Raw genomic sequence first — 27,400 nt, forward strand, 5'->3', positions numbered from 1 at the left:
TATAACAATGTCGGGGAACGTTCAACATCATCGTCTTGGCACTTAAGCCCAAGCTGATCCCAAACCCTCAAGGAGCAGGCTCCTGAGCCATTCTGACAGCCATTCTTCTAGCATTCTTTCTAGTCTATTTTTCGGAAATTAAAATGTCTACTCCTACTATTTGTCGGCGAGGGTTCCTTCTCGGTTTCGGTTTTTTAGCTATGCCATCGACTACAACTATCTATCACAAGCGGCTGCCTGTCCCCGGTGATGATGAATGTGCGCGTTCGGCGTCTCTAATTCAATTTATCTTAGACAAAGTCACCATCATAATGGATATAATGGTCTTCACTCAGCCCATAGCTAACTTTATATATAGAAGCATGAACGCCAGCTGTCCTTTGATTGTTTTTTATTCGACTCGTTTTATTCTCATCTATTGATGCGGAATATGTGCTCTGTGGATCGCTGAAACTTTTAAATGTCATCTTAAGCACTGGAAATTAAATCGAAGCTGATGCTTTAATAGAAAAAGCAATTTATTTGTGTGAATTTTCCAAAATAATATTTGTAAAAATGTGTTTATGTCTAAACTAATCATTTCCATTTAGAAATTAAGAGAGAGAGAAAAGTCAAAACCTCTTAAAAAGCTGGCAAAATTTATACAATATATATTTTATAAACATACATTTTTAGTAAAATAATTAAAAAATAATATTTGCTTTTTTTGTTTGATCAATTTTATTAAATTTGTCATTAGTTTTCAACACTTTTTGCCTAAGGGAAATATTAGAAATGCACTTAACAATGACTGCATCATCACATTTGTGGGCTATGCTCCTTCTCGCTAAGTTGGCAATGGAATCGTTAAAGTTACTCGAGTATAACGTGTGCTGACGGACTGGGCGCCCGGCTTGTGGCTGGACTGCTGCCGGGAGGCGTGGCATCCGGACTGCGTCCCAAGGGCACCAGCAACGGACCCATCGGTCGTCGTGCCCTTGGAGCACCTCGTGTGCCCCGGCTGACGGGAGTCGCCGCCTTGGAGCGGGGTCGTCCTGGTCCCCGTTTGACCAACGAAGAGGGTGGTGTGCCCATTGGGCTGGCCAGTCCAGGGTAAGCGGTAGAAGAGTCTGCAAACGAAATAATTCATAAATGGGGATTAGAGAAGCGTCACTTTAAGTACTCATAATTAATGTATGTAAATGTGCGTTCAATCTAAAGTCCCTGTTTGAATGCAAATAAAGCAAATTAGAGAGGCACTCGTAAATGGCAACATTGTCACTAATACCCTCGGCGCTTGTGGTTGCACGTTTCGGCGTATCCTGCCACATTCGCATCTGCATTCCCCTTTCCATTTAAACAACAATGTTGCATACTTTTCAGCGTTTCAATTGTGGTTTTATTAATTGCCGAATCACCACGAGCCAACAGTGTCCTGGCACACTCCATCCAACGTGGCTAAGTGGCATTTATGCAACGTTGCGCTTTAATACCCAGCAATTGTCATCACGAAGGGACATGATCAATATGAGCAAATTCTGTTATTAGATTCGAAAAGTGACTAACTATTAAATTATTCGAGCTGAAAAATCTTGTAGGGTTTTTTAAAGCCTGCAAATTGGGATGAGAACCTATTTTTATCTGTGATAAATAAATTAATTATTAAACTAAAACATTCGCATTACAGTTTTGCTATTTTAATATATCCTGCAATCTGTCAGTTAAAGGTAAACACACAAATTACTTTACAATATATTTATATTATTTTATTATATATTTCATGTTTCCCATAGGGCATCTGCCAGTCACTCATTGACTTATTTTTAAGTGTATTTGCATTTGCGATTATGCCTCCATTTACTGAGAGTTTAATTCTGTCACGTGTTGTCTGGCGCTGCCCGCAGCATTTGCATTGTCCACTTCTCCAGCCCCTGTCCCTCATCTTACTTAATACACACGACGCGATACACCAACATTTCGGTTATGAGTCTGAGCATTTAAGCCGATTTATGCAATTATCATTTGTCGTGTAAATTTGACATGTGCGCCAACGTGTTTTTTCTGTTTTTCCTTTGCCATTTAACTGAAAATTGCACACACAAATTTTGTCAGCCAACAATTTTCCATTTAAGTTTTTCTGCTGGCTGCATTAATTTCTGGCTTTACATTTTGAGCAGCTGTTTGCATAATTGGCAAGTCGACAGATCGCAGCTCTCAATTACTGCGCAAAATATTGATAGAAATGTTAAGAAATCAATATGAATTTAATATTGGATTGAAACGTGTTTGGCAAATAATTTCAAGTATTACAAATGCATTAATTAAAATACTTTTATAATTGTGTTTTTTGTAGTGTAAAATCAATATTTTTAAGCGCCAAAACATTAATATTTTATTAATTATATGGTATATGTAATTGTGACACATAAACACATATTTTATATTGCAAAAAAAACCTTTCAGCGTGTTTTCTTTTTATTTATTTTCTGTTTTATTATAGTTGCTTATGCTTCGAGTAATCAAAACAAACAAACAAATTAAGACGAAATAATTTTATCCATTGAATTCAACAAAAAATTTAGCATTTTTGCATTCAATGATCGAAGAGAGTATCAAGTATTCGGTATACCAAAAGCATTTTCTTATTTTCTCTCTCAACATCTACGATAATGCAGTCAGATTCAAATCTTTAAACAAATATTTTGTCTGACGTAAAAAGAGAGAAGACTCAAGCAAAGCCTATGAAAGGAAAGAGGAATTTAAATTGAAGGGGGAAGCTTGGTGAATGGGGTAGATGCTAATGAATATAATGATAATGATTATGATAATAATGAGAATGGTTTGTGCTGTGCGCTAAAATTGTCACGTACTACAATTCCCCCAAAAAATGCGGGCAACCCAAAAAAAAAACCAGATGAAATGGGGATAGAGAGAAAAGGGGAAGGCGACCACAAAGTGCACAGATAATGCCACTCAAGTGCCCCCAATTGTTACTGAAGATGCTGCAAGTATATGTGTGTGTGTGTGTGTGTGTGTGAGTGTGTGTGTGTGTGTGTGAGTGTGTGTGTGTGTTGTGTAAGCATGTAAAAAGGCAGCCGATAAACGTGATTATGACAGCGATTAAGCGACAAGTGACACTTGAAATTCCCCTCCTATCCGGCTCCTTTTGTTTCAGGAAGTTAATCAACAAAACTTGCCACTTATGCGTACCTTCATCGTGTTGTGGCACGGACGGGCCACTTGCAGCCTCAATATTGCCTGCTTCCTGCTGTGGCAATGGTGATGCGGTCGCTCCAGTTGCCGTTATTGCCGCTCCAACCGCTGGCGATGTCGGCGTCGACACGCGCTGCAACGATCCATGGCCACCGCCGCGTCTTGTGCTGCCACGTGGTCGTCCTCGTTTTGTGCCGCGCGGGTGGTGACGTCGCCGCACCGACGATACACCTCCAAAGTCACCCAGGAAGTCTGCAATAAGAATTATGGGTTTTATTGATTAATTGGGGTACGTTTTTTACTTCACTTTTATCTTATTTTGTTTATTTCTTTTGCGGTTACCATTAAACAGCTGGCACAAAGTAACCAACCGAAAAAACAAACAGAGCTCATCATAAATAAATAACAAAGACGAAGAGCAACTTCAATATATTATTGCCGAATTTTTGTTGAATTTTAACAGCACATTTATCTAATTTTATGCCATAAATTCATTCGAATCGGCGCCAGCAATTATGTGGCTCACTTGGGGGGAAAAGGAATACATTGAGAGTGGAAAGTGGTAATATTATTTTTTGGCATCTGGCAAGTATACCTTAATATAAACAACATTAGGTTTACCTCCTTATGACAATGATATATCGAATATATCACGAGATAAGTCATAATTTTTACGTTTAGATTTTTTTATATGCAAATTTAAGCTGAGAGATATTTCTGAACTTGACATTTAATTCTATCAACTTAACGTCAAAATAAATTGCATTAATTAACTGACATATCAATAAGACATTATGAAATAAGCATAAGTTCTCTACATTTCTTATCTTTCAAATTGAAAATATATTTACATTTTTAGTTTTTTGATAAAATTTTTCCATTTTAAAACTGTTGATTTTGTAGTGAAAATATAGTTTTATATATTTAAAGAGTGTCTAAGAGAGTTCTGCAAAATTTAAGAAATGCTAAAGAAATGCTCAGATTGAAAAGCTATTAGTATATGTATATCTCAAGGAAAAACTACATATGTATTATCTGTTACTCCATTCTTCTCCAAACTTTCGTCTATTGTCTGCTTTTGTAAAGACTAAGTCATCTGGTTAGAATTTCGATGTCTTCTATAAATTTTGCACAAATTGCTCTTACTGTATACATACCTACATCGAACTTAAGTCATCACTTTCATCAATCTAAGCACCCACTTAACTAACACTGGAGATGCGGTGCAGCAGCTGCTTTCAACGGATAATGTGTGTCATGACCATATTTGTACTTAACGTGTTACATTTTCTAGGCTTAAACCTAAGTTTGAGGCAACAAGAACATGTCGAAAGTTTAGATATCTTTTTCTCGGTTAGGGTTCAAGCACCACTGTGAATGTGAATCTCAATGTGAATACGAATGTGAGTGCATATTTGATTTGTCTATGGCCAGCTGACAGAAGGTTTTTTTTTTTTTTTTTGGTATTTCTCCCTTTGGTTTAACTGTAAATTGTATAAATAAAACAAAGAATACAAGAGACAGGCTGCAAACTCTAACAAACAACTGACGAACAACAATGTGGTTGTTTGTTTTTGCTGTTGTTGTTGTTGCACAGCTCGCTGTTGTTGTTGTTGTAGTTGTTGTTGTCGCATTGGCGACATTGCTAGGCGCTTGTGCTACGAGTATTTTGGTATGCAACACAAGTGCAGCAACATCATCACAATCTCAATTCCAATCAACATCATGATCAGCGTCTCGTCTCCAGCAAGTCATGATCATCTTAGTCTCGTCAGTTAAATGATGATGATGATCATCATCATCTGCCACAAGTCGCCTAGTTGGCCCCTTTGTGGCACTGCCAACAACTTGCAACAGTTTTAATGAGACTCTTGCCTGAGATTCTTGCCTCGATTCGAGCCCAATCGAGAGCAAGTGCCAAAATGAAAATATATATTGAATTGCCGTGCCCTGTGCCATAAGTTTTATCAATAATATTCAATCCAAGGCAATCCTTTCCCCATACACTATTTACTTTTTTGGGCAATTTGTTATTTTGTTTGTTATTGTTGTTGTTGCTTCAACATTTGCCATGGATTTCGGTCAAACGTCGCGCGGCATTGCAGCAAGTCACAAAAATTGTCTAAAGTTTCGCTTTTTAGCATAATTTACCACCAAAAGTCATTGAATCAATGCAGAGAAATGTTGTGACTAGCAAGAAATGCTTGAATTGCGTATTTTGTAATGAAACTTAAATTATTATAAACTAAAACGGATTTGGTATTGCTCTAACAAAATGCTATAAAAAGCATATAATTATTTTCCAATCGAGTGTGATCGACTGGGAGTTATCCTGTAATAAAAATCAAAGTATAGTTTTTCTAATAATATTTTATATACTCCCAATATTACAGGGCATAATGTATTAGACTTTTAAATCAAATTCACAATTTCACATTTGCCTTAGCTTCATCTGAATCCTTAAAAACATCGCTTTACAGTGGCATATTTTCAACAATTGGTAATACTTCCATTGATAATAAATAACTTTGCTTTTATTTAGTTATCTCTTTTTTATTTGTTGTAAAAGAAGTTGTCTCCTCAAATTGTTCATTTTCACCAAACGACGGACATAGAGAAAAGAGACAGAAACGCAGATACTTCGTCTTAAGTAACTTAAAGTTGCAGATAGAAAGATTCACAAGGAAGTTGATGTGCGTAATCGGATTTAAGAAATCATTCATTCAATTATCTAATTGATTTGACTGATGATCATTTGTGAACCTTGATCCTGTTGCCCCTCGCAGCTAAAGTCAATGTGACGCATGTTTGTTACGCTTGATAAGCAGACATTTGAACGTGGCCCAAAGAAGAAGACCCAAGGAAGAGTCAAAGACTGCCACAATGGCATTCATTGCGGCTGCTCACCTTTGACTGGAAGATGGGGAGACTCTAATGCGCCTGCCATGACTAAGTGTGCCACGGTCTTGGCCAGATTTCGGTTTATATGTGTCTATGTGTGTGTGTGTGTGTGTTACGGCTACTGTAATCAGCATGAAATTGTTGGCAATTGTAGATGCTATTAGATTGTCTACACAGAGAGAAAAACAGTCGTAATAAAGATAATTACGAAATACCTTGAATTAAGCATTTAGCTATTTTAAAACCTACACTGAAAAATAGAATGAAAATTCTTTAACCATGTACAAAAAATGTTCAAATAAGAGGAGTGAAGCTTAAAACAGGTAGAACTCGCAAATTAGGAATACAATAAAAAAAACATAATTTTTAAGTTTTTACAAGGAATACAGACAAAGCTCTAAAATATAAAATTAAGATTATCAGGCCTGTTCCGGTTTTCACTATCGGCAAGATTTGTCGGTTTTTTACTCCTGATTTAAGATGTTTTTAAACTTATTTCTACAGAATTTAAATTGTACTTTTAATAAAGTTTGAAAATACTATGTTAATAAAATACCTAAATTTTAGGACTTAAAAGATCTTATTTGAAATACGATGTTTATAGTAACTTCGATCTTTTTGAGATATGCAATTTTTAATGTCTCGTTTTACTTGATTTTTTACCCTGTATACCTTATTAGTTTAGCTAAATAAATGTGACTTTTTTTTGGAAGCTGGTATTTGCCATGTTTTTATTACAAAGTCTTAGTACAAGGAATTTAACGTTGCCAAAAGGTTGCTTCATTGATTTACATATAGAAATACTCAAACTCCGGCCTCGCTACTGGCTTTGATAAGTAAATCAAACGTATTTGATGCAATCGCCAGCCACGTGGTGTGAACTTCTTTCGCTTTGGTGGCGCTTCGTCCAGTGGTTCGATGGGTTTCTCTGGGATGGGACAATGCGGTGGATTTGGTGGCATTGTGTGAGGTCTGGCTAAGCTCAGGATGCGGGCTGTTGGACGTGCCTTTAGCGCCGCTGGACGCACTGGAAATCGCAGAGCTGCCCAGTAATCGTCCTCGATATCCTTGTTCACAAAACAGCAGGGCATAAAGGGACCCGAAAAGGGACGTCCCTTGTCGCGGTGAGGAGGCTTTCCCCATACAATAACCGGAGAATATGGATACTCTTGACGATAGTACTCGCGTTTTGGCGTTATTTTTCTTGGTAGTGGCTGCGATAGCTGCTCCATCTTCTCCAGCAATTCTTCCATTTCCATTTCGCGTTTTTTGCGTGCACAGGGCAAGATCTTCTCTTTGCAGGGCACGGGAATTTGCACCAAATGCGGTTCTCGTGGCATGGCTTTCTCAAGGGCCCAATCAAAGAAATGCTTCCAGTCTTTCTTCTTCATGGGCCCTGGTTTCTGCCAGGGTGTCAGTTCACGCTCCACTTTGGGTCGAACTCTTTTGACGGGCTTGGAATTCTTCTCGCACCACGCAACCCACGATGGTTCTTCCTTATCAACATACTTATCACCCTCACCCTCAGGGTCCTGAATATCGTTAAAGCTCATTTTTCTCACAAATTTCTTATGAATCAAGTTCACAATAAGCACTTAAAATTTTAAAATTAATATTTTTTTTTGCCGATAAGCATATGTTTTTTGGTAGACGTTTATACAAATTATGAAGTATAAAATGTATTACCTGGCAAGGCAAGGCATGCTGTCGATAGTTGTAAAAGCACTAAGCAATTTGTCAGCACTCGCCAGGTGAAATGAAATATTTAAATAAAAGTGTACATTTTGTTATGGACGCTAGCATTTAAATCAAAGCCTTCAATCAAAGTTTTAAACTTTGAAAATATACCAAACAGCAAAGAAACAAGAGTTGTCAATTTGTAGATATTTCTTTTAAACGGTTTTCTCCATTATATTCGAATTCGATCTAGAACAGCGACTGACTGAATACTTGTAGACCGCACTTTTATATCAAGTACGAAATTTAAGAAAAAGTATATGGATAAACTGAAAATTATGTATATAAATAAATCGTGAATTTATTTTCCTGATTTTATTTAGAAACCTTTAAAACAGATAATTGTTTTTCATGTTTTTTTAATGCATAAAAAATGTATTTTTCATATCTTCAATTTAAGAATTATCAACAATAGAGTTTAATCCACGGCACTGAAATTCGAGGAACCAATGAAATATCATTTCAATTAAACAATTATAATTCATTAATTCATCGAATTTCAGAGCACTGGATGATTATATCGGCAGCCACATAGTTCGCATCTGGATTTAAACTGAAGACAGTTGCGGCAATCACAACTGGGCAACTCTGCTAGGACACGTGGATTTGGCATGGACAGATAATCAATTCGGGCCAAATGCTGTCGCCATTGTTTTCGTGACATTTTCTTTCGCTTGCGCGGCTGATCATTCGTATTTTTGGGGATTGGACAATGTGGCTTTGGTGGATATGACTTTGGTTGGGCTAATTCGTACATCTTTTGTGTGGTTTTTGCTCTTAGCGCTTTTTTCGAGACGGGAAATCGTATGTTAGCCCAGAATGCGGCCTCAATATCCTCGTGCTGAAAACAACAAGGCACCGGTGGCTTTGGCACGGGTCGTCCAATTTCCGGACGAGGAGGATCGCGGTACGAAAGTTGTGGTCGATAGGCAAAGGGTACAATAGGTGGCGCCACAAATTTCTCTCGAATTATACGCGGCTGACTCAGTTTCTCGACTTTTGCCTGCAATTGTCTACGCTTCTCTCGTTTATCCTTCATCTGGCTATTCACACAAAAGAAAACTCCCGGTATAACCTGACGCCTTTCCTGTCGATTTGGACTCGGATTCGGTTCAAGTCTAGTTGTCGGTTGTGCATTCTGATGATTTGTTCCTCCTCTCGCCTCAAGCCATTTATAGAAACTAACCCATTGATCTCGGGTCATCGGTCCTGGCTTCTGCCATCGAGTCGGTTTACTTCGACTGGGAATTATATATCTCTGCTTTGGCTGGGCATTACGCTCCACCCAATCCTTCCAGCTTGGCCTTGTGATGCTACTTAAACTCATATTCCACGTGGTGTGCCGATAATTTTGACTTGCATCCAAATACTTTAAAAACCTACGATTTTATTCTATTTCGCAAAGTGCGTGCGAACGAAATTTTTTTTCTTTATTCTGCATTTTGTTTAAAATATGTGCACGGAAATTATGCTCAAATATGTTTACATTTTGTTGTGGAATTAATTTTTGTTTCTGTTTTACTGTGAATATTATTAATAAATCCATCTTGGAGTTAAACTTTAGTATCTATGTCAACTTTATTCAATGGGAAATTGACGTTCAAGTGCCTGGAAAGAAATGAGGACTAGTATATCGACTAACAGAATTCAGCTTGGAATATAAATAATCCTTTCCTATTAATTAAAAGTTAAAACTACTAGAAGGATAACAATGGTACTATGGATTTGTATTTATATATTAAATGAACTTGAAGTTTCCGGCATTAGATTTCCAAAGACCCTTGGGTTTCTGAAGTCTAATAGAAGCACAGCTATAGATAAATATCTATTGCTGCCCCATTCAATTCAATTGGTATTGAAGCTAAAGTGGAACTACTAAGTGATCAATTCAGAAGCAGAAGCAGAAGCACAGCTTAAAATGTATTTATAGCAACCATATTCAAATCAGTTGAAGCTCACTGGGATCTCTTGCTTGAATCTTAAATCTATCCAGACCAGCTGCAATATCTTTAAGAAACTACAACTAGGTAAGTTTGAAGTGCACTTTCCGATGCCAGCTCATTATAGGCTTGTACTTATATTTTTTAAGGGCAGTTGCTGATAATTTTTTAGTACATTATTTTTGGACAGCTCCATAAAGTGAACTGGGAGTAACATCTGCCTTGGCATATCGAGCATCGAGGGTTGTATCATTAAGCAAATGTAGCGTAAAATTGTTTTTGTTTCCGCCGCCAGTTCCAGGGCCACTCGATGTGGATGTGGATGTGAATGTGAATGTGTCCGATGGCATATGTGGTGTCAATTTCACACATGTTATGAGCACTCTGCGGTTGAGTGCGAGTAACGGCTACACTCACAGATTGATGACTTTGAACTTGGCGAGTTTTGTCCTTAGAGTAACAGTTCCGGCAGGAAATGCCCAACAAGCGAAGGAGGACAATACACATACACACACAGACACACACAGACACACATAAAAAGCGGCTTGTGAATTATTAAAATTCTAAAGGCATCGATACAGTGGCTACTACCACGAAAGCAAAAGCAGAAAGGAAACCGAAGCACGTTAAAAGAAAAAAGTCAGACACAAAATCGTGGTACGACCAGGTTAGAAACTGGCGACAACAAATCATGACAACGGTAACCAACAAACTGCCGACGACGACAACAACAACAACAACGATGGCGACATGAAGTCAATGTTGTTGCAGTCTACAACAACGGCGGCAATGCACATCATCAAATGCAACACGCGGCAGCATGGATAATAATGAAGATGGGCGACATTGCCAACGGGCCAAGAGACCAGCCAGTCAATAGCCAGGAGAACAACAAGAACAACAACAACAACAACAAGAATAACAACGTTAGAAAGGTACTCGCACAATCACAAGGCAAAAAGTGCGATCAATTGCAATGCGCACCGAATTTCAATTGGGCACCGGTTCAACCAAGACCAGAAACGAATGCCAGAAGAAGCTTTTCAAATAGCATTCGAGAAATACAGCTGCTATTGATGATAAAACAGCACCAAGTGCGAGTACGATTCGAGTACAAGTACGAGTTGGCCAAAGCTCATCCAACAACGATCACAACAATTCTTAGGCAAACGCAGAGTCGTCGTAACACAGTCGGACAATAGCTGCAAAAGGAATTGGGTTATGACCTCGAATGCGTGTCGCCAGCGTTTTTCCTGGTGTTCCCTCTCTTTGGCCAGGAGTCCGTGATTGAGTCGTTTGCAAGTGCTTAGAAAATAACATTGACTTATAAGCGATTGCTTTTAAGCATTCCACATTCTCAATATACTTAACAATCATTATTTTTAAATATTTTAAAATAGTTTTATATTCCTAAGAATAGTACACAGAAAAAAAATTCATTATAAAAATCAAGTTTTTTAAACTTGAATTTTTTTAATAATGTATTCAGGATATAATTCCTAAATTAGGATAGTACCTAAATAAAATGGCAACAATATTAAGAAAGAAGCCTACATTTTTTGATCTAACTGAAAACAAATATTACAGAGCCCCAAAAATTAAAATATTGTTAAGAAAAGCCGGGCTTGATTTAAGTATTTTATACTTGGTTTATAAGAATCCGGGATTACCGTACTTCTGACACCGCAATGGATTAATTTTAGCCCCGAATCCCGGATTTTTATTTTCTATGTTTGTACACAGAATAACAAATTTTTTTATATAATTTATGTACAATATTTAAGTAGTAAGTAATTAATTTAATAAATTGAGGGTACTCAATCATTGTCTAAATATTCCCCAACAAAATAGTTGCTCTTAACAATAAGGAATATCTAAATTTAGAAATTTCATGCTCAAAGGATTATATATATTTTTTTTTATCAAAATTTTAAATTAAGCTCAATTCATATGCTCAATCATTTTATGTTTACACTAATTGTAATATTTACCAAAGATTGTCTCATTATTTCAACAAAATACCAAAATACTCGCATCTTAATAAAATAAACGAAAATTCACCATTTAGCAAGAGCAAAATACCACAACAAATTCAACTGAAATTGCGCTTGAATTTTTGTTCATTTGTTACTACATAAATAAATATATTTAAACATATTTTATTCGTTGAAAATACTTCACATATAAATATGATTAACCAATTAAAGTCAAAACCACTTTAATTATAAAGTTTTAAATCAAATGGACAAGTGGCAACTGCGATCACGATCTCGACTGTCAATCGGATCTCAGATTCATCTGCACATTATTCGTATGAAACGAGTCTTAACAAAATGTTGTGAATACCGAGGTGGAGACTTGAAGGGGGGTTGGGGTTACGGGATCGATGCTGATCGGGCACGTACTCGCTCTGGGCGCTATGGGGGCCAATAAGGTGTAAATTTATGCTCGAGCGACAGTTAAGAGAATCCAAATAACAATAACAAACAACGACCATTAGCAAACGAGCCTATGCAATTTATTGTTAATTTTTATTAAAGCTCAACCAAACGCACATATTTCGTATACCTTGTGATTGGCATTTATGTTCTTTTTTTATATATTTGATTTTTTTTTTATTCACATGCATTTTGTAATTATTTGTAAGCTGTGTGAATTTTTGTGGCCAATCAGCGTTTTTGTTCGCAGTTTTTTGATTTGCTGCCAAGATTTGAGCGTAATTGTAACTCATGGCTAACTTGTATTCTATGAGATACATTTTTGTTGTTGCCACTATTTATTTATCGTTTAACGTTGTTATTGTCTTGTTCTTTGGGAGTTTTGCACCTTGTTTACAACTGTTTACTTAATTATTTATATGTATCACAAGTTGCAATTGACAAAGTGGACAAGGATCTATGCTCAAGCTAATGAATAATGAATACTGTCTGTGCCACATTCATTTCAACTGGGCGTGGTCATACCCAACAATCTGTATCTGTATCTGAATCTGTTACTGTAACTGAAGTTGAGTTGGGAAAGTATCTTTTCACAATCAAAATTGAACTGCGGCTTGGCACGTGTCCATTTGAAAATGAAATTAACTTAACTTAAATGAAATCAATTAAAAAATAGTTTTACTCTCTTTCGTTGCACAACAAAACAAAACATTTCTATGGTATGGCAATTTGAATGCCTTGCACGATGCCAACATCAGTTGGCTAACTAGCTGGCCAGCCTGGCTAACAGACCGGATGATTTGTGAACTGACTCTTGTACTATTGTGTAAAATTAACCCACATTTCTGGCGCCGTTGCAAAGAAAATGCGAAAATTGTTTACAACAAGAAAGAAAGAAAGAAAAAAAATCCTGCTGCATAAAATTAAGTGCAACTCGACGAGGAAAACGACGCGACGCGAAAAACAGTGAAGACTCCGTTGTCATGGACCACATCAAGTGTCTGCCATGGAATGCAGTTAAGTAAACCTCAGTCGTAGAGCAAAATCTTGTAACTTTTAACTAGTGTCGAGTGCGTGAGGCACGCGTAATTGGATGAACTCAGTAGTAAGAGTAATTAGGGTTGCACACAGACCGGATGTGAATGAAAATGTTGGAGTTATTTAAGTACAAGCTAAATTAATAGAGAAATATTGAAGTACACGCTAAATTATTAAATAAATAACTGCAGCTTACAGAGTTTTGAGCTGATACTAAGTTGAATCAGTATATCAAGTTTGATAATAGATAGATAATCTATTTTTTTCTTAATCATTTTAATAAATATTTAAAAAAAAAGAAAATTTAATTTGTTATTAGCTAACACTCAGACTTTATTTTAACTCTTTTTATCAAAAATCCTCTGATAATTAAAAAAAATTAGCATTTAAAATGAACAACAATAAAAACATATTTCCTACTTTTAATTTTTGCCACTTTTCAACCTAATTATATACATAAATATTTTCTAATTACCATTATAACAACATAAATATCAACTAAAAAGACAACTGAAATACTAAACTGCTCGTTTGGGTCAATGAAATGTGAACATAACAATAAACGACAAATCCGTTTGTTCAATTCGCATTCTCATGACAATTTCTCATTTTGGCCTATAATAAACAGCAAATAAATGTCGAGTGGGAAAGACAAAAAAGAAAGACATCGAAATTACGAAATCAAGGCAAGAGTAAAAAAAAAACTCGAAACGAGTAACAATTTATGTAGCCAAAACACGTGAAGCCATTGATTAAATTAGATGTTTTCATTTGCCAAGCCCTGCAGAGAGCCAGGCCATGGTGCAAAATGAGCAAAAAGCCAATGAAATGGCATATAAAAAATATTTATGAGCGCCTTGTTTTTTGTTTGCTGTATTTTAATGCATAAGCCAGGCAAATCAATAGGCCAAAGAAACAACTGACTGACTGACTCAACTAACTGACAAGCGAACCGCATTCGAGGAACATAATCAACTGGCAGCAACAAATTCCAGGCAACGACAACGAGCAACAAAATGATATTAAATTGGGTTGCGTACGTGGCTCTGAAAAAAAATATAAAGAAAAGAGTTGGCCAATACAAATGAAAACGTTATCAACGACAGGCCAATAACAGAAACATACACTAAATTTGTTGAGATCACATTGTCAACCCATCTGGGAAGCAGTTAACTCTACAAATAGGCAAAGCCAAGACAAGTCTGAATCAGTTAACATGTCGTTGTTATTTTTGTCTGTTGCAAATCTGTTGAAGTTGCACTTGTCGCACTTTAACAAGAGTTTGCTGTGTTGCCTACTTTTTAACGTCTTGTACTTTCGATTGGTTAATTGTTAAACAAATTTCAAATTTTATTTCGAATGCAAATCGCATGAGGCAAACAAGTTGCAATCATTGAGTTTATGTAGTTGTTGTTGTTGTTTATGTTGTATTTGTTGTTCTTGTTGCACATCCCACATGCAATTTTCAACTCATAGTAACATAAACAGGCCAAGTAGTTTAAGCCATGACTCGTTCAGCTGTTAGACCACATTCTGCGATGCCTTCACGATGCCAATTGCCAAATCATTTGAATTATTAATTACAAAGTGATTGGAATATGTTAAGAATTTGTGTTGCATGTTGCAACATGCTTGGCTTAAAATGGGTTTAACTTAGACTGCAGAGCTCTAGGAGAGAGAGAAATATGTAGAGAAGGTGTTGGAAAAATTGTATAGAAGTAATCTAGTTTAACTTATAATGATTATTATAGTTATATTTGATCGAAATAATCGATGATGAATGGAAGAGTAACAAAACGAAGAATAATTCTAATGCATTTTTAAAAATATTAACACTGTGACTAGCCCATTATTTCACTGGATATTTTATAGTCTGTAATATACATACATAAATATAGTTTACATTTTAAATTGTACTCACTCATTGATTCATTTTGTGACAATCCTGTCGGACTATCGCCGTCAACGATTAAAGCCTCATTTTCGGAGTCAATGTCGGGTTGTGACTGTTGTAGTTTCTGTGACTGTTGCACACATGTTGCACCTGGCACATAAGTCTCTTGGCTGAGTATTTGGTTGGTGCTATCGGTGCCACCACTGGATGTGGATGAAGCAATTCCCACATCGATCGAATCCTCATCCAGCTCCTGCTTAAGACGTTTGCTGGCAGAACTGCAACTGGCGATATCCTCCTCATTTGCCGCTATAGTAATACCGCCCATATTAACTTCCTAAAAAAAGATATAAATAAAAATATATATAAAAAAATAAGTTTAATTCTTCGTGTAACAATAACGCTCAATTAGCATTTTTATGAGCAACGGAAGTAAGGTTGAGATATGTGCATTTTATTTTTATCTATTCCTGCACTACCCTTTCTTTCTATGAGAATTACTCGTTACCGCGTCCTACCCTTACTAACTGGGCTGAAAAGGTTTCAACTCATAATTTATGCTCCTCAATTTTGTTTTATTGTTTTCTTCATTGTTGTTCTTGTCGTCTCGATCAGCTACAAGGTCTAAGGAGGTTTGGGATAGCTATAAGAGTTTGGAGTGGGGACATGGTTCAGGTCTTTGCTCGACAGTGGGGTAAATTTAAGTGTTTTGCATAAAATTTGCACAGATTTCGATAGAAATTATCAAGATATGCAGCACAGTAGCAAAGATTTTAGAATTAATCTGAATCTGAGTGGTGAGAACATAAATCAAGGCTTGAGGGCTTAAGTAGTTTAAATAATGAATTTCTCTTATTAGCTGATTTACTAAGCAGGTCGACGACATTCTATGACAATTCACTTAAACCAATGGAGCATAGAGCACTTACTAATGAAGCTAAGTAGATGTAGGGGCTAGAAACCGTTGAAAAACTTAACAACTGTGACACAAAATGAGTGCAATCAGTTCCAAATGAATCACTTTAATATACAGTCAAACTTTCGTATAGTGAACTTTATTAAAATGAAACTTTACCTTGTTGTTTGAACTACGCAACTTATGAAAATGTATATATGTATAAAATTCTTTAAAATTAACTTTATATCAAGGTTGTATATCTCCAAAGAGACAAGTTTAACTGTATAAAGAAATTATATCTTTGGGCAATGACTCAATGACCTCAAACTTGAACTGTCAAACAACTAATTAATTGACAGCTAGACAATGTAGAAGATGCAACAGAAAAAGAAAAATCTTAAGAAGTAGAATAAAAAGAAAAAGCATGCAACAAGATGGCTGCGTGCCATAAAAAATACGTAAAGTGTGTGGTATATGAACTTGACTGCAAGAAGAAACCCTCTTCTGAGAAAGAGAGAGAGAGAGAGAGCAAGAGAGGGAGGATGAAAGAGGGGAAAGAGACCCCTAGGAGTAGAATTGAACCAAAAACGTAGAGAGAAAAGTAAAGACAAGAAGAAATGAAGAGGCAACAGACCATAATCAGTGTTCCATTGAACGCACAAAATCATTTAGCGAAACCGAAACGATGGTGCACCCCACTACCAAAAGGTACTTGAAACTGTTTTTCCCTGAGCCGAGCCGAGAGCTTCAACGTGAGTTGTTGGACACAAGACCAAGTTGGTCTAGAGCACAAAGTGTGTTTGCTTTAGACAACAGCGTAAACGTAAACGTAAGCGTAGGGAAGACAACAACACTTGGATGAATGAATATAGGCAACAAACAGATCCAAAGCAGCAAGGCAGCAAGTTCAAAGCACGCTACGTAGTAGACCAAGACAAGCCCAGTGCGATGAGTTGAGTCTTGTAGCAAATTGAATTGTCGTTGATGTTGCTGCTGTTGTTGCATGAATCACGTGACCATGACCACCACTATACACTGTCCAAGTAAGAACAACAAAAGCCAGACTTAAAGCTGTCTCTGCATCTGTATCTGTATCTGTATATGGACAAGTCGCAATTTGAACTTCACTTAAAAGATCATTTACTTTCATTGAGACTGCGCAACTTGTCGCTGCGTGTAACAAGTGTAAACTTGGTCTAATAACTTGGCCATTAACAGCCATTCGTATCATGCGTAAATGCTTCATGCTCTTTAATAACAAATAAATACTTTGTTTTCAACCGGAAGTCTTTAGTATAACTGAGCTTAAGTTAAGAATTTTCTGTTGTCCATTTTCGGATTGAACTTACCTTGTTTGGTCTGCGTCGTTTGCGTTCATTCTGTGTTGCAGCTGCCGCTGCCCCTGATGTTGATGTTGTTGCTGCTGCTGTTGCAAGCAGTGCACTGGAGAAGGTTGCCTCCTGTTTGACCTGTAACTTGGCTTCCTGGCGAACTGTTTTGCGAAGAAGATTAGAGATAGATTTATTATTGGGTCAATTCACTCTGATATCAAAAAGAAGTAATTTAAGAGCAGTGACAATAATTAAAGATCTATTTGTGGTAATTTTAATTAAATATAATCAAGCAAAAAATTTATAGTTATTTATTAAATTAAATCCATAAATCTAAAAATAATGATTTCTTTTTTTTTAATTACTTAACATATAACATTTATGTTTTGTTTTTGAACTTAAGTTTGTTTGAATTTGTTTATTACTCATATTTTATTTTTATCTGAAATATTTGATTTTTCTTAGCTAAACTTTTTGAAGTTAACTGTTTAGCTCATTTAAACATTGAAGAACAATGCCAAATCACTAGTTCCTAACTATATTATGATGTTTTCAGCCAAATTTAAGACATCTTGCATTTGAAATATGTAATTTATTACAAATTCCAATTCAACTTACACTTCAGTTCAATTTCCTCATCATCCAAAAGCAAAGAGACGACTTCTTTGGGTTTAAGAGTATCAGGCTTAAAATTGCCGCCACTTATGACCATGCGTTGGATCTGAAAGATACAAATTTATAAAAATATGCATAAATAAATTAAGAAATCTTGAAAGAGCAGCGCAGCAGGAAATGAAATGAAACACGTCGAATTGAGTAGCGCCAGTGTTTTTTTTTTCCTTCGTGGACTTTCATAGCTTCCGTTCGTGTCGGTCTAAGCACTTTAATATGATAATCAAGGGTTGGGCAATTAAACTTATAAATGCAAAGACAGATAGAGGGAGGAGAAAAACTACACTGGATAAGTGTTTATATAGAGAACTTAAAGGCGTAACCGAAATGTCGCCTAACCAATTGTATAATTAATTTCCGGTATCGTTTTACCCCCAGTACTCGTATCTCTCTCGCTTTATAGCTGCCCCAACAATGCAATGTCGTGTACAAGTGTTTAATGTGTGCGGCTCGTGTTTCATTTGGCAGTTTGAAAAAGGCGCAACAATGCGTCAGGGAACTTAAACTCAACATCGGGGGAAGTCCACGCACGTGCCTAATATGCGGCTAAACAATGAAGAAACCCCAAGAAATTGCTTCTCTTTACATTAGTTCTTTTATTTTTTTTTTTGTCTTGGTTTTGACGGAAAAAGAGTTTTGCGGTTTCCTGGCACTTGAGTTGGTTTTTCTTACCTCGCTTTTTTCTCGTGCCCTCTGCAGAATTCTCTCCTCAATGGTTCCCTTGCAGATGAGACGGTAGACGGTCACCTGTTTGGTTTGGCCCAGACGATGGGCTCGATCCATGGCCTGTTGATCAACAGTGGGATTCCAATCCGAATCATAAAAGATAACCTGCAAGTACAAATCAGAAATAGATTAAATTCAGTTGTTCAAGCATCCGTTCTATTATAAATTCAAATGAATATGCAAATGCGCATTCGACACGCACATCCTTTCGCTATCCTTTTGTTATGCATATTAAGAAAACAGATACGAAAGGAGTTTTTCAGTAATCCACTTTATTGTGTCACGAATTTTACGCCTTTCCTGTTTTTCCGTTCCTTCAGTTGGATTGGGAAAACTCTTTTCTTTCGGTACGTGTGTAGAGTGCAAGTGTGCAGCGATTTCTTAAGGGTTGCCATTTCCGGCAATGATAAACCTAATTATATCGAGAACCGAATTTAGAACACGTGTTGTCTGCCCTTACACATCGGATTGAACACTCTAAATTCTTTGTTTTTTTTTGAAAATCCATTTCCGTTTCATAGACAATGTCTGCATTTCATTTGAATTTGAGATGTTACAGCAATTTAAATGGAGCCTTAATAAATAGAGGGCATTTGAACTGTGATCAAAATGGAACGATAAATATCTATACTTCGCTAACGAATACAAAAAATGAGTAAAATAAATCCAATAAATATTAATTTCAAATTATGTAAAATATTATTATTACAATTATACACATTTGATGGATAAGCTTAAGTTAATATCTCAATGTATAACTGCTGTCGATACTATCGATATTTTTTTTAAAACCCCTCTTGTATCTATGTGTAAATATATATTATATCATGACGTGTTTGTTCTAAGCGTAAGTAATCGAACTCTACATTTGATATATTCAAGCATATAATATAGAGTTCATTTCATATTGTCAAGCATATAACTTGTTAATCATATATTTCACACTTATTCATAGTACTTAAGAATATGACTTAATAGACTCGAGACAGTTGTCAGTAGTCGTCGTATCGACAATATTTGCCATGAAGCTAAAGCTCTTTCTGGCGTTGATCCTTGCCCAAATAACTAATATTATTACCTCGGAAAATGATTTGAACGAGAACGAAATGTGGATTGAACAAAAATTGGATCATTTTAATGATAGCGATACGCGCACCTGGAATATGGCAAGATCTGTGCTTTATTTACCAATCAACTTTGAAATAATAATATTATATTTTTTTTGCTCAGCGTTATTTGTCAATTAGTTCGTTCTTTAAGCCAGGAGGCCCGATAATCATCAACGTGAATGCAGAGTGGAGTATTGCGGTTAACAGTCCACTTTGTGGACATTATTATGAACTTATTGAAATGTTTAATGCATACGCATTTCAAACCGAGCATCGATATTATGGCAAAAGCAGACCTGTCGAGTAAGTGCAAGTAAATAGCAGAAATAGAAGAAAAAAATTCTATCTTCAAATTTATTTCGCATCACACATTTCGTGACCAAATTTTAATACCTTCTGCAAGGGTATAAAAACTCATTTAACACATATTTTTGAATAGAAATTTACGCGCTGAGAACTTGGAATATCTGAGCTTGAAACAAGCCTTAGCTGATCTGGCACATTTTATAAGACATCAGAAGGCTACAATTCCAGCTATAGCCAACTCCAAAGTTATTCTGATTGGATGCTCATATGCCGGGAGCATGGTTACCTACTTTCGAAAGGACTATCCAGAATTAATAGATGGTGGTTGGGCAGCAGGGGCAGCACTTACCTACACGCTCGACTATGCTGGTAATTATTAAATTATTATTAATATTTTCGCAATAGTGTTTAACTAATTCGTGGTCAGTCTGAGAGAGAGAGTGTCTCTTAATTATGATTCTTTCAAATATCCAATAAAACTTTACCTATGAATATTCAGGAAAAACTTCGAAAATGATAAGCACTATTAAAATTAATTAAAAATATCGCCAAAACTTATGTATTATATATTTAGATGCTATGGTGAGCGCTGGAATATCATTGCGAAAGATCGGTGGAGATAATTGCTATGATTGTGTCGAGTATTTCAGCAAAACTTATTTAAAGCATAAGAAAAGTCAAGATGCTGTTTACACTGAGCTCAATGCACAGAATCTGACTGAACATTTGGACAACGTCGACGAGATAATTGCAACTCATGTGCAGCATCGCAAGTGAGTTAAGTTATTGACTTGAGTGCATCTATACAAAAATAATGATTTACTTTCTCTTGTAGTATAACTACGATGCAAAGTATATGTAAAAATATTACTTCAATTCAGCACAATGATATTCATGGATTCGGTAAGCTATTAGAGTTGCTTTACTCAAAAATACCAAAAGTGGGTAGTAAAACTGATCTAGATTTTGCGGAAGAACATGTATGTAAGTGAAATTTTCATTAAGGAGTTGGAGCAATAAGTTTAAATGCAATGGATCATTGCAGATCGGCAATATTTCTATCAAACTTGCAGCGAGTTTGGCAACTTTTTTACCACGAGCTCTCAACACCAACCGTTTGGCAATAAAGCTCCGTTTAGTAGCGTAATTGCCGAGTGTAAAACGCTTTTTGGGCCAAAATATACAATCGATTATATAAGTAGCAAAGTTGACGAAATAAATAACAAATATGGAGGCCGAGAGCCACAAGTTGATCATATTTATTTTACAAAATCCCAGGACGATCCCTGGCGCTGGACGGGCATAATCGATGAATGTGCGACTATAATTCCTGGTATGTATCGATTTCAATAATGGAATTTTACAACTTTAAATTGCTGTATATTTATTTATAGGAATTGGTCACTGTCATGAGTTGAGAGCCCGTAAGACGAACGATTCTCCAGAGCTGATGGCAGCCAGACAAAAGGGCTTCGATTTGATAAGGGAGTGGATAAATGGGAATGGCACATCTAGGGAAACTCTAACCAAGTGTTGAACCATTCAATAAACTATAAATTTCATATCGATTGCGAATCGATCGGCATACTAATTAATGGTGTTGTAGAACACAGCGTAACGACATATCGATAAGCATTATCAGCTATTAAGCGATTCAAATAGAGTGAATCCAAAGTACTCGATTTGCAAGTACTTCGATTAACACAAATTGATAAAACACCACATGGTATTGAGTGAATTTAGGTTTTAGGCCAACATTTGTTATTCGTGCTATTTACAACCTACTATGCGATTTTTTTATACCTTAATTAAGTGGAAACATGATAAGATTTGGGTGTTGAGTTAAGCAACAAGTTTTAGTGGTGCTCGTTGTGGTGCTATAGCCACAGTAATTGTCCAATTCACAACGATGACACACTGCCTAATCGGACTAACGTTAGCTTTGCTGGCTTTGGGTTTAACCCAAGTTAATGCCAATGTATTCCAACAAACATTCAGGCAACTCCATCAGGAGCCACCGTTGCCAGCGAATCAGAATCGTGCCGATGTGGTGCAAACATTGTGGATCGAACAGAAGTTGGATCACTTTAATGAATCCGACACTCGCAATTGGCAAATGGTAATACCTTTTTTGTTACGTAATCAATTTAAAGAAACTCAAGAAAGAATAATCTTTGATTTCAGCGCTACATGCTAAACGATGTGTTCTTCAAGTCTGGAGGTCCCATGTTCATTTTCCTGGGCGGCGAATGGGAAATTTCCCAAGGACGTATAACCGGAGGACACATGTACGACATGGCCAGGGAGCACAATGGACTTTTGGCCTATACCGAGCATCGTTATTACGGCCAAAGTAAACCTCTGCCGTGAGTTATAACTAAATAAGAGTATAACTCAAAATTCCTCATGAATTTCCTTTTTTTAGAGACTTGTCAAATGAGAACATACAATATTTGCATGTGAAACAAGCCTTGGCAGATTTGGCACACTTTATAACAACTCAGAAGAATACTTATGAGGGATTAAGCGAGTCCAAGGTTATTATTGTGGGCGGCTCCTACTCGGCCACGATGGTCACTTGGTTCAAGAAGGTTTATCCCGATTTAGTGGCCGGGGGTTGGGCATCCAGTGCACCACTTTTTGCCAAAATCAACTTTGTTGGTAAGTCAGGAAATGTCTAAAAAGTGCAGATAAATTTTAAACATTTATATCTATAGAATACAAGGAAATTACTGGTCAGTCTATTGCTTTAATGGGCGGTTCTGGTTGTTATAAACGCATTGAGAATGGAATTGCCGAAATGGAGACAATGTTTGCCACCAAACGTGGTGCTGAGGTGAAGGCTCTTTTGAAACTCTGTGAGAAATTTGATGTCTATAGCGATTTGGATATCTGGACACTTTTCAGTGAGATCTCCGACATATTTGCTGGCGTAGTACAAACCCACAAGTGAGCATAGAATTTACTATATATTAAATACCTGATATTACATAAAAGTATTCTTTAGTGCTGGACAAATTGAGAAAGTTTGCGAGACAATGATGGCCGAGAGCAGCGATCTTATTGGCCTCAGCAAATATCTATTGAGTGTATTTGCTAAAAGCGGTGGCAAGTGCTACGATTTAAGTTATGATGCCATACTTGCCACACTTTTGGAGTCTAGATATACGGGCAATATCAGTGAGTGTGAAGTGAATACACACATATTATTCCATTTAATTATGATGACTATTTTATAGTGCGTCAATGGATCTATCAGACCTGCAATGAATACGGTTGGTATCAGACTTCGGGATCTTCGGCTCAACCTTTTGGCACCAAGTTTCCCGTGGCACTTTATACAACCATGTGTGCCGATATTTATGGCTCTCAGTATAGCAATTCATTTATTCAGAGCAAAGTGGAAGAAACAAATAAATACTTTGGGGGACTTACGCCAAATGTGAAGAATGTGTACTTAACTCATGGACATTTGGATCCCTGGCGTGCAATGGGCATACAAAATGAAACCCAAGCAACCATTATACCAGGTAAGTTAACTAGAGTCTTTTAAGATTATTCAAGTTAACAAATGAAAATTTATCTATAAAACTACAGAGTATGCGCATTGCAAAGACTTTGAATCGATCAAAGACACTGACACTACCGAAATGAAGGCTTCGAAGGAAAAAATCGCGGAACTCGTACGCCAATGGCTGAAGTAAAATGTTCATTTTGTGTTATTCTTCTTAGCGATAAAGGCAATCTTATATTTGTTTTATGACTGCAATAAACGGAAGCATTAGAAGGTTCAATAATTAATTTTATAGTTTTAATCAGCGACTCTGATGATTATAATTTTTTAAATAAAAGTTATAAAATGATATTTCTAAAAATTCTGAAATATTATTAAAATTTCATTTTTAGGTTTGCAATCATAATTTAATTGGAAGAAATTTCAAGTGTTAAAGTAAAACTTATTTTGTTATTCAGATGAACGAATACAATTTTTTTTTATATTAAAATCATTTTGAACATAAATTGAATTCTTCAAATGAGACAACATTTCAAATATCAGGATTTTTTTATTTACTGCTATCTGGTTTTTATGGTATATCTTAGGTCAGTTATACCTATAAGCACAGCTAGCAACTAATAAAATTCCATGTAAATACCAGGAAATATTAATAGCTAACATGGAATATCATAAATCTTTGATAGATTTGGCTGAAAAGCCCACCTTATCAGTTGCTTATCAGATTGTCGAATTTATGGCCATTTTTTTGTCCGCAAGTTAATATCAAGACGACAGCTTTGAAGTGCCTTAAAAACTGGCCGTTGGCTAAGTAAAAATTTCATTTACGAACATGCTGGTTCTAAAGTTGGTCAGCCTAGCGCTGGTTTTGGCCGTGGCCAATCAAGCAAATGGTCTAAAGTGGCAGAAAGATGTGCCCATTTTGGTGAAAACTTTAAAAGATCTGCAACGTGGTCCGCCCAAGCAGACGTTGAAGCATCGAGCAACATACGCTGCAAAATGGATTACACAGCCCCTCGATCACTTCGATGAGAGCAATAAAGCTACCTACAAAATGGTAAGCATATCGAAGGAAACCTATATATATAAAACTTTGTCCTGACTGACTCACTGGTCATTGCCTAGCCCAAACCATTAGACCTAAGAGGCTGAAAATTTCACACAATATTTAATAACATTCATTTTGGTTTCACTTGTAGCGTTATTTGGTCAACGATGAATTTCAAACGGAAGGCAGTCCAATTTTCATATTTTTGGGTGGCGAATGGGAGGCACAGCCAAGCATGATTAGCGCAGGTCATTGGTATGATATGGCCAAGGAGCACAAGGGTCTATTGATCTACACTGAGCATCGTTACTACGGAGAGAGCGTACCCACTGAGTAAGTCGAATAATCCGTTTTATATATCACATTTGGATAATTTTATAATTCTCACAGCACAATGTCTACGGAGAATTTGAAGTATTTGCATGTCAAGCAGGCGCTGGCAGATGTAGCCAACTTTATTAAGACCTACAAGTCGGAGAATTCCCAGTTGACCAACTCAAAGGTGTTGCTTTCTGGCGGTTCCTATTCAGCCACAATGGTTGTGTGGTTCAAGCGTCTCTATCCCGATTTGGTTGATGGTGGTTGGGCGTCCAGTGCCCCACTGTTGGCCAAGGTTGACTTCAGCGAGTACAAGGAGGTGGTTGGACGAGCTTTTAAGGAATTGGGTGGCCAAAAGTGCTACGATCACATACAGAAGGGTATAAGCGATTTGGAGCAGATGTTTGCCTCTAATCGTGTTGCCGAGGCACGAGCAATGCTGCGTCTTTGCAACAATTTTGATCACAATAACGATCTCGATATGTGGAGCTTGTTTGGCGGCATTTCCAACATTTTTTCGGGCGTGGCGCAGTATCAATCGTATGATCAAACATATCTTCCTTATCTTATCAATCGGTTCTCAAAGAATAACCTTTTATCCTCTTTTTTTAGTTCTGGCGAAATTCCGTATTATTGCGACTTTCTGTTGAGTTTTGATGATGCTGCCAGTGCCATTGCCAATTTTGCATATTGGGCGTGGGAAAATCCAACCTGTATCGATGCACGCTATGAAAGCACTGTCGATTATTATCTTTGGGGCATTGACAACTTTGACGCGTGTAAGTAATTTACGAACTCCACCAACCAATTACAATTAAATTTATTTATTTATTTTGTTAGCTCGACCTTGGTATTATCAGACCTGTAACGAGTTCGGCTGGTATCAGTCATCAAATTCGAGGAATCAACCATTCGGTAGCACGTTTCCAGCCACGCTCTACATTGAACTCTGCAAAGATGTCTTCAGCTCTAAGTACGCCAATTCACTGATTGCCAGCAATGTGGCCCAGACCAATGAGGATTTTGGTGGCATGAATCCTGAGGTCGAGAATGTCTACATGACCCATGGAGGTCTAGATCCTTGGAATCCCATTGGTCATGGCGTTGCCGAGGGTGCCACTGTCATTTCAGGTGCCTCTCACTGTGCTGATTTCGGTTCCATCAGCTCCACGGACAGTCAGGAAATGCGTGCCTCCAAGGAACGTATTGCTGAATTAGTTCGCAAATGGTTGGCCTAAATTTAGTCATCCATTGTTAAATAACTTTTAGTACTGATAAACAAAATAAAGATTATTCTATCTGAAAAAGTACATATGAATGACTCATGGAAATGATCTATCGGTCATTTTGCGGTTGGTCAGTTTAAATTCAATTACCTCCATTTAATTTTAATTTTTTTCACAAACCAACTAAAATAATTAAATTGAAGTTTCACAATGGGATTGCATGTCTTCATTATTTACATGTACAATGTAAAAGGATATTCCAACCCCATATACGATTTTCATTGACTTAGCGTAAGAATAAAACCTAAAAAACTAATAAAAAACTAAATAAATCCCAACCCAGCAAATGCTTCCGTTGTTTGTGTTTCTAATTTCTACAGAAATAAAAAACAAGGTGTATTTATATAAATTCATCTTGCTTTATTTATATAAAAACACCTTGCTTTAAACTAGTGATGTACATCAAAATTTCAATCGACATTTAAAATCGAAAAAAAAGAATAAAGTAGTCGATATTTTGGAAAATAATACATGGCGTTACAAATTTCGGAGTATAGAAAATATTTTGGAAAGGATACGCAATTCGAGTTTTGTTGTCATATGATGAAAAAGGTGTCAAATTAAATACTAATTTTAAAATAAAGTGATTGCTTTAAACCAGTTCCTATAAGTTTCTGAATGTCAAACTAAGTAATTCTTAAAAAGTCTCAGTAAACAATATATAAAATAAACTAATAATATTCTTATTTAAAGATGATCAATGATATAATCTATACTATAATAATTAGCAAGTGCTTACTATAAATAGTTCACTGTATTTTTCGAGAACTTAGATAGCAATATTTTATTTACTGCGCAGGGTCCACTTAAGGAAAACTTTTTATTTCTTTGTAATCTAGTTGAATTAAATGGTCAATATTTAATGACTACAAAGGTGAGACGGTCAAGTGCAGATTACACAATCCAACAAAGTTTTTGAAACGCCAATATTAGTAGAAAATCATTTGTTATTGAACTTCACTTAAATAGTAGTTCTATAATTTTATTTACGAAATTTAATTCATGAAATGTGACATATTTTATGTGTTTTGCAGTTTGAAAAATCCTTTCTA

The 27,400-nt window shown here is 36.4% G+C and overlaps 6 protein-coding genes across 6 annotated transcripts in view; 3 read left to right on the top strand and 3 right to left on the bottom strand.

The window, feature by feature from the left end:
* Positions 1 to 696: 696 nt before the first annotated feature.
* Positions 697 to 27,400, bottom strand: part of LOC117790615 (chromatin-remodeling ATPase INO80) — a 39,588-nt gene continuing 12,884 nt past the window's right edge. The window contains exons 10-15 of the mRNA XM_034630109.1: positions 18,714 to 18,872; positions 17,988 to 18,090; positions 17,388 to 17,530; positions 15,168 to 15,477; positions 3,190 to 3,444; positions 697 to 1,109 (exon numbers count right to left, since the gene is read on the bottom strand). Of these exons, the coding sequence (XP_034486000.1) occupies positions 853 to 1,109; positions 3,190 to 3,444; positions 15,168 to 15,477; positions 17,388 to 17,530; positions 17,988 to 18,090; positions 18,714 to 18,872 (1,227 nt within the window). The 3' untranslated portion in view covers positions 697 to 852. The remainder of the gene's footprint in view (positions 1,110 to 3,189; positions 3,445 to 15,167; positions 15,478 to 17,387; positions 17,531 to 17,987; positions 18,091 to 18,713; positions 18,873 to 27,400) is intronic.
* LOC117790623 lies at positions 6,794 to 7,853 on the bottom strand. Its single transcript, XM_034630119.1, has one exon. The coding sequence runs from the start codon at positions 7,644 to 7,646 to the stop codon at positions 6,882 to 6,884; it is 765 nt and encodes a 254-aa protein (XP_034486010.1). The 5' UTR covers positions 7,647 to 7,853; the 3' UTR covers positions 6,794 to 6,881.
* LOC117790622 lies at positions 8,188 to 9,266 on the bottom strand. The gene has a single exon (XM_034630117.1). It carries the CDS (start codon positions 9,155 to 9,157, stop codon positions 8,330 to 8,332), a length of 828 nt encoding a protein of 275 aa, XP_034486008.1. The 5' UTR covers positions 9,158 to 9,266; the 3' UTR covers positions 8,188 to 8,329.
* Positions 19,761 to 21,773, top strand: LOC117790620 (thymus-specific serine protease-like). The gene is made up of 7 exons (XM_034630115.1): positions 19,761 to 19,933; positions 19,998 to 20,179; positions 20,316 to 20,551; positions 20,757 to 20,955; positions 21,018 to 21,166; positions 21,228 to 21,515; positions 21,577 to 21,773. The coding sequence occupies exons 1-7, from the start codon at positions 19,790 to 19,792 to the stop codon at positions 21,717 to 21,719; spliced, it is 1,341 nt and encodes a 446-aa protein (XP_034486006.1). The 5' UTR covers positions 19,761 to 19,789; the 3' UTR covers positions 21,720 to 21,773.
* On the top strand, positions 22,066 to 23,983 carry LOC117790619 (putative serine protease K12H4.7). Its single transcript, XM_034630114.1, has 7 exons — positions 22,066 to 22,301; positions 22,367 to 22,548; positions 22,608 to 22,843; positions 22,900 to 23,131; positions 23,190 to 23,362; positions 23,422 to 23,712; positions 23,780 to 23,983. The coding sequence occupies exons 1-7, from the start codon at positions 22,092 to 22,094 to the stop codon at positions 23,884 to 23,886; spliced, it is 1,431 nt and encodes a 476-aa protein (XP_034486005.1). The 5' UTR covers positions 22,066 to 22,091; the 3' UTR covers positions 23,887 to 23,983.
* Positions 24,529 to 26,357, top strand: LOC117790618 (thymus-specific serine protease). Its single transcript, XM_034630113.1, has 5 exons — positions 24,529 to 24,753; positions 24,896 to 25,077; positions 25,135 to 25,602; positions 25,675 to 25,841; positions 25,903 to 26,357. The coding sequence occupies exons 1-5, from the start codon at positions 24,529 to 24,531 to the stop codon at positions 26,298 to 26,300; spliced, it is 1,440 nt and encodes a 479-aa protein (XP_034486004.1). The 3' UTR covers positions 26,301 to 26,357.

This window comes from Drosophila innubila, assembly GCF_004354385.1.
Source record: "Drosophila innubila isolate TH190305 chromosome 3R unlocalized genomic scaffold, UK_Dinn_1.0 2_E_3R, whole genome shotgun sequence".
Taxonomy (NCBI): Eukaryota; Metazoa; Arthropoda; class Insecta; order Diptera; family Drosophilidae; genus Drosophila; species Drosophila innubila.

Bases quoted from the DNA above. Each gene is read 5' to 3' on its own strand.
- LOC117790618 (XM_034630113.1), top strand. From the start codon at position 24,529: ATGCTGGTTCTAAAGTTGGTCAGCCTAGCGCTGGTTTTGGCCGTGGCC. The intron at 25,603-25,674 runs GTATGATCAAAC...CTCTTTTTTTAG, and splicing joins GGCGTGGCGCAGTATCAATC to TTCTGGCGAAATTCCGTATT. The intron at 25,842-25,902 runs GTAAGTAATTTA...TTATTTTGTTAG, and splicing joins CATTGACAACTTTGACGCGT to CTCGACCTTGGTATTATCAG.
- LOC117790623 (XM_034630119.1), bottom strand. From the start codon at position 7,646: ATGAGCTTTAACGATATTCAGGACCCTGAGGGTGAGGGTGATAAGTAT.
- LOC117790619 (XM_034630114.1), top strand. From the start codon at position 22,092: ATGACACACTGCCTAATCGGACTAACGTTAGCTTTGCTGGCTTTGGGT. The intron at 22,549-22,607 runs GTGAGTTATAAC...TCCTTTTTTTAG, and splicing joins GGCCAAAGTAAACCTCTGCC to AGACTTGTCAAATGAGAACA. The intron at 23,132-23,189 runs GTGAGCATAGAA...AGTATTCTTTAG, and splicing joins GGCGTAGTACAAACCCACAA to TGCTGGACAAATTGAGAAAG.
- LOC117790620 (XM_034630115.1), top strand. From the start codon at position 19,790: ATGAAGCTAAAGCTCTTTCTGGCGTTGATCCTTGCCCAAATAACTAAT. The intron at 20,552-20,756 runs GTAATTATTAAA...TTATATATTTAG, and splicing joins CTACACGCTCGACTATGCTG to ATGCTATGGTGAGCGCTGGA. The intron at 21,516-21,576 runs GTATGTATCGAT...ATTTATTTATAG, and splicing joins ATGTGCGACTATAATTCCTG to GAATTGGTCACTGTCATGAG.
- LOC117790622 (XM_034630117.1), bottom strand. From the start codon at position 9,157: ATGAGTTTAAGTAGCATCACAAGGCCAAGCTGGAAGGATTGGGTGGAG.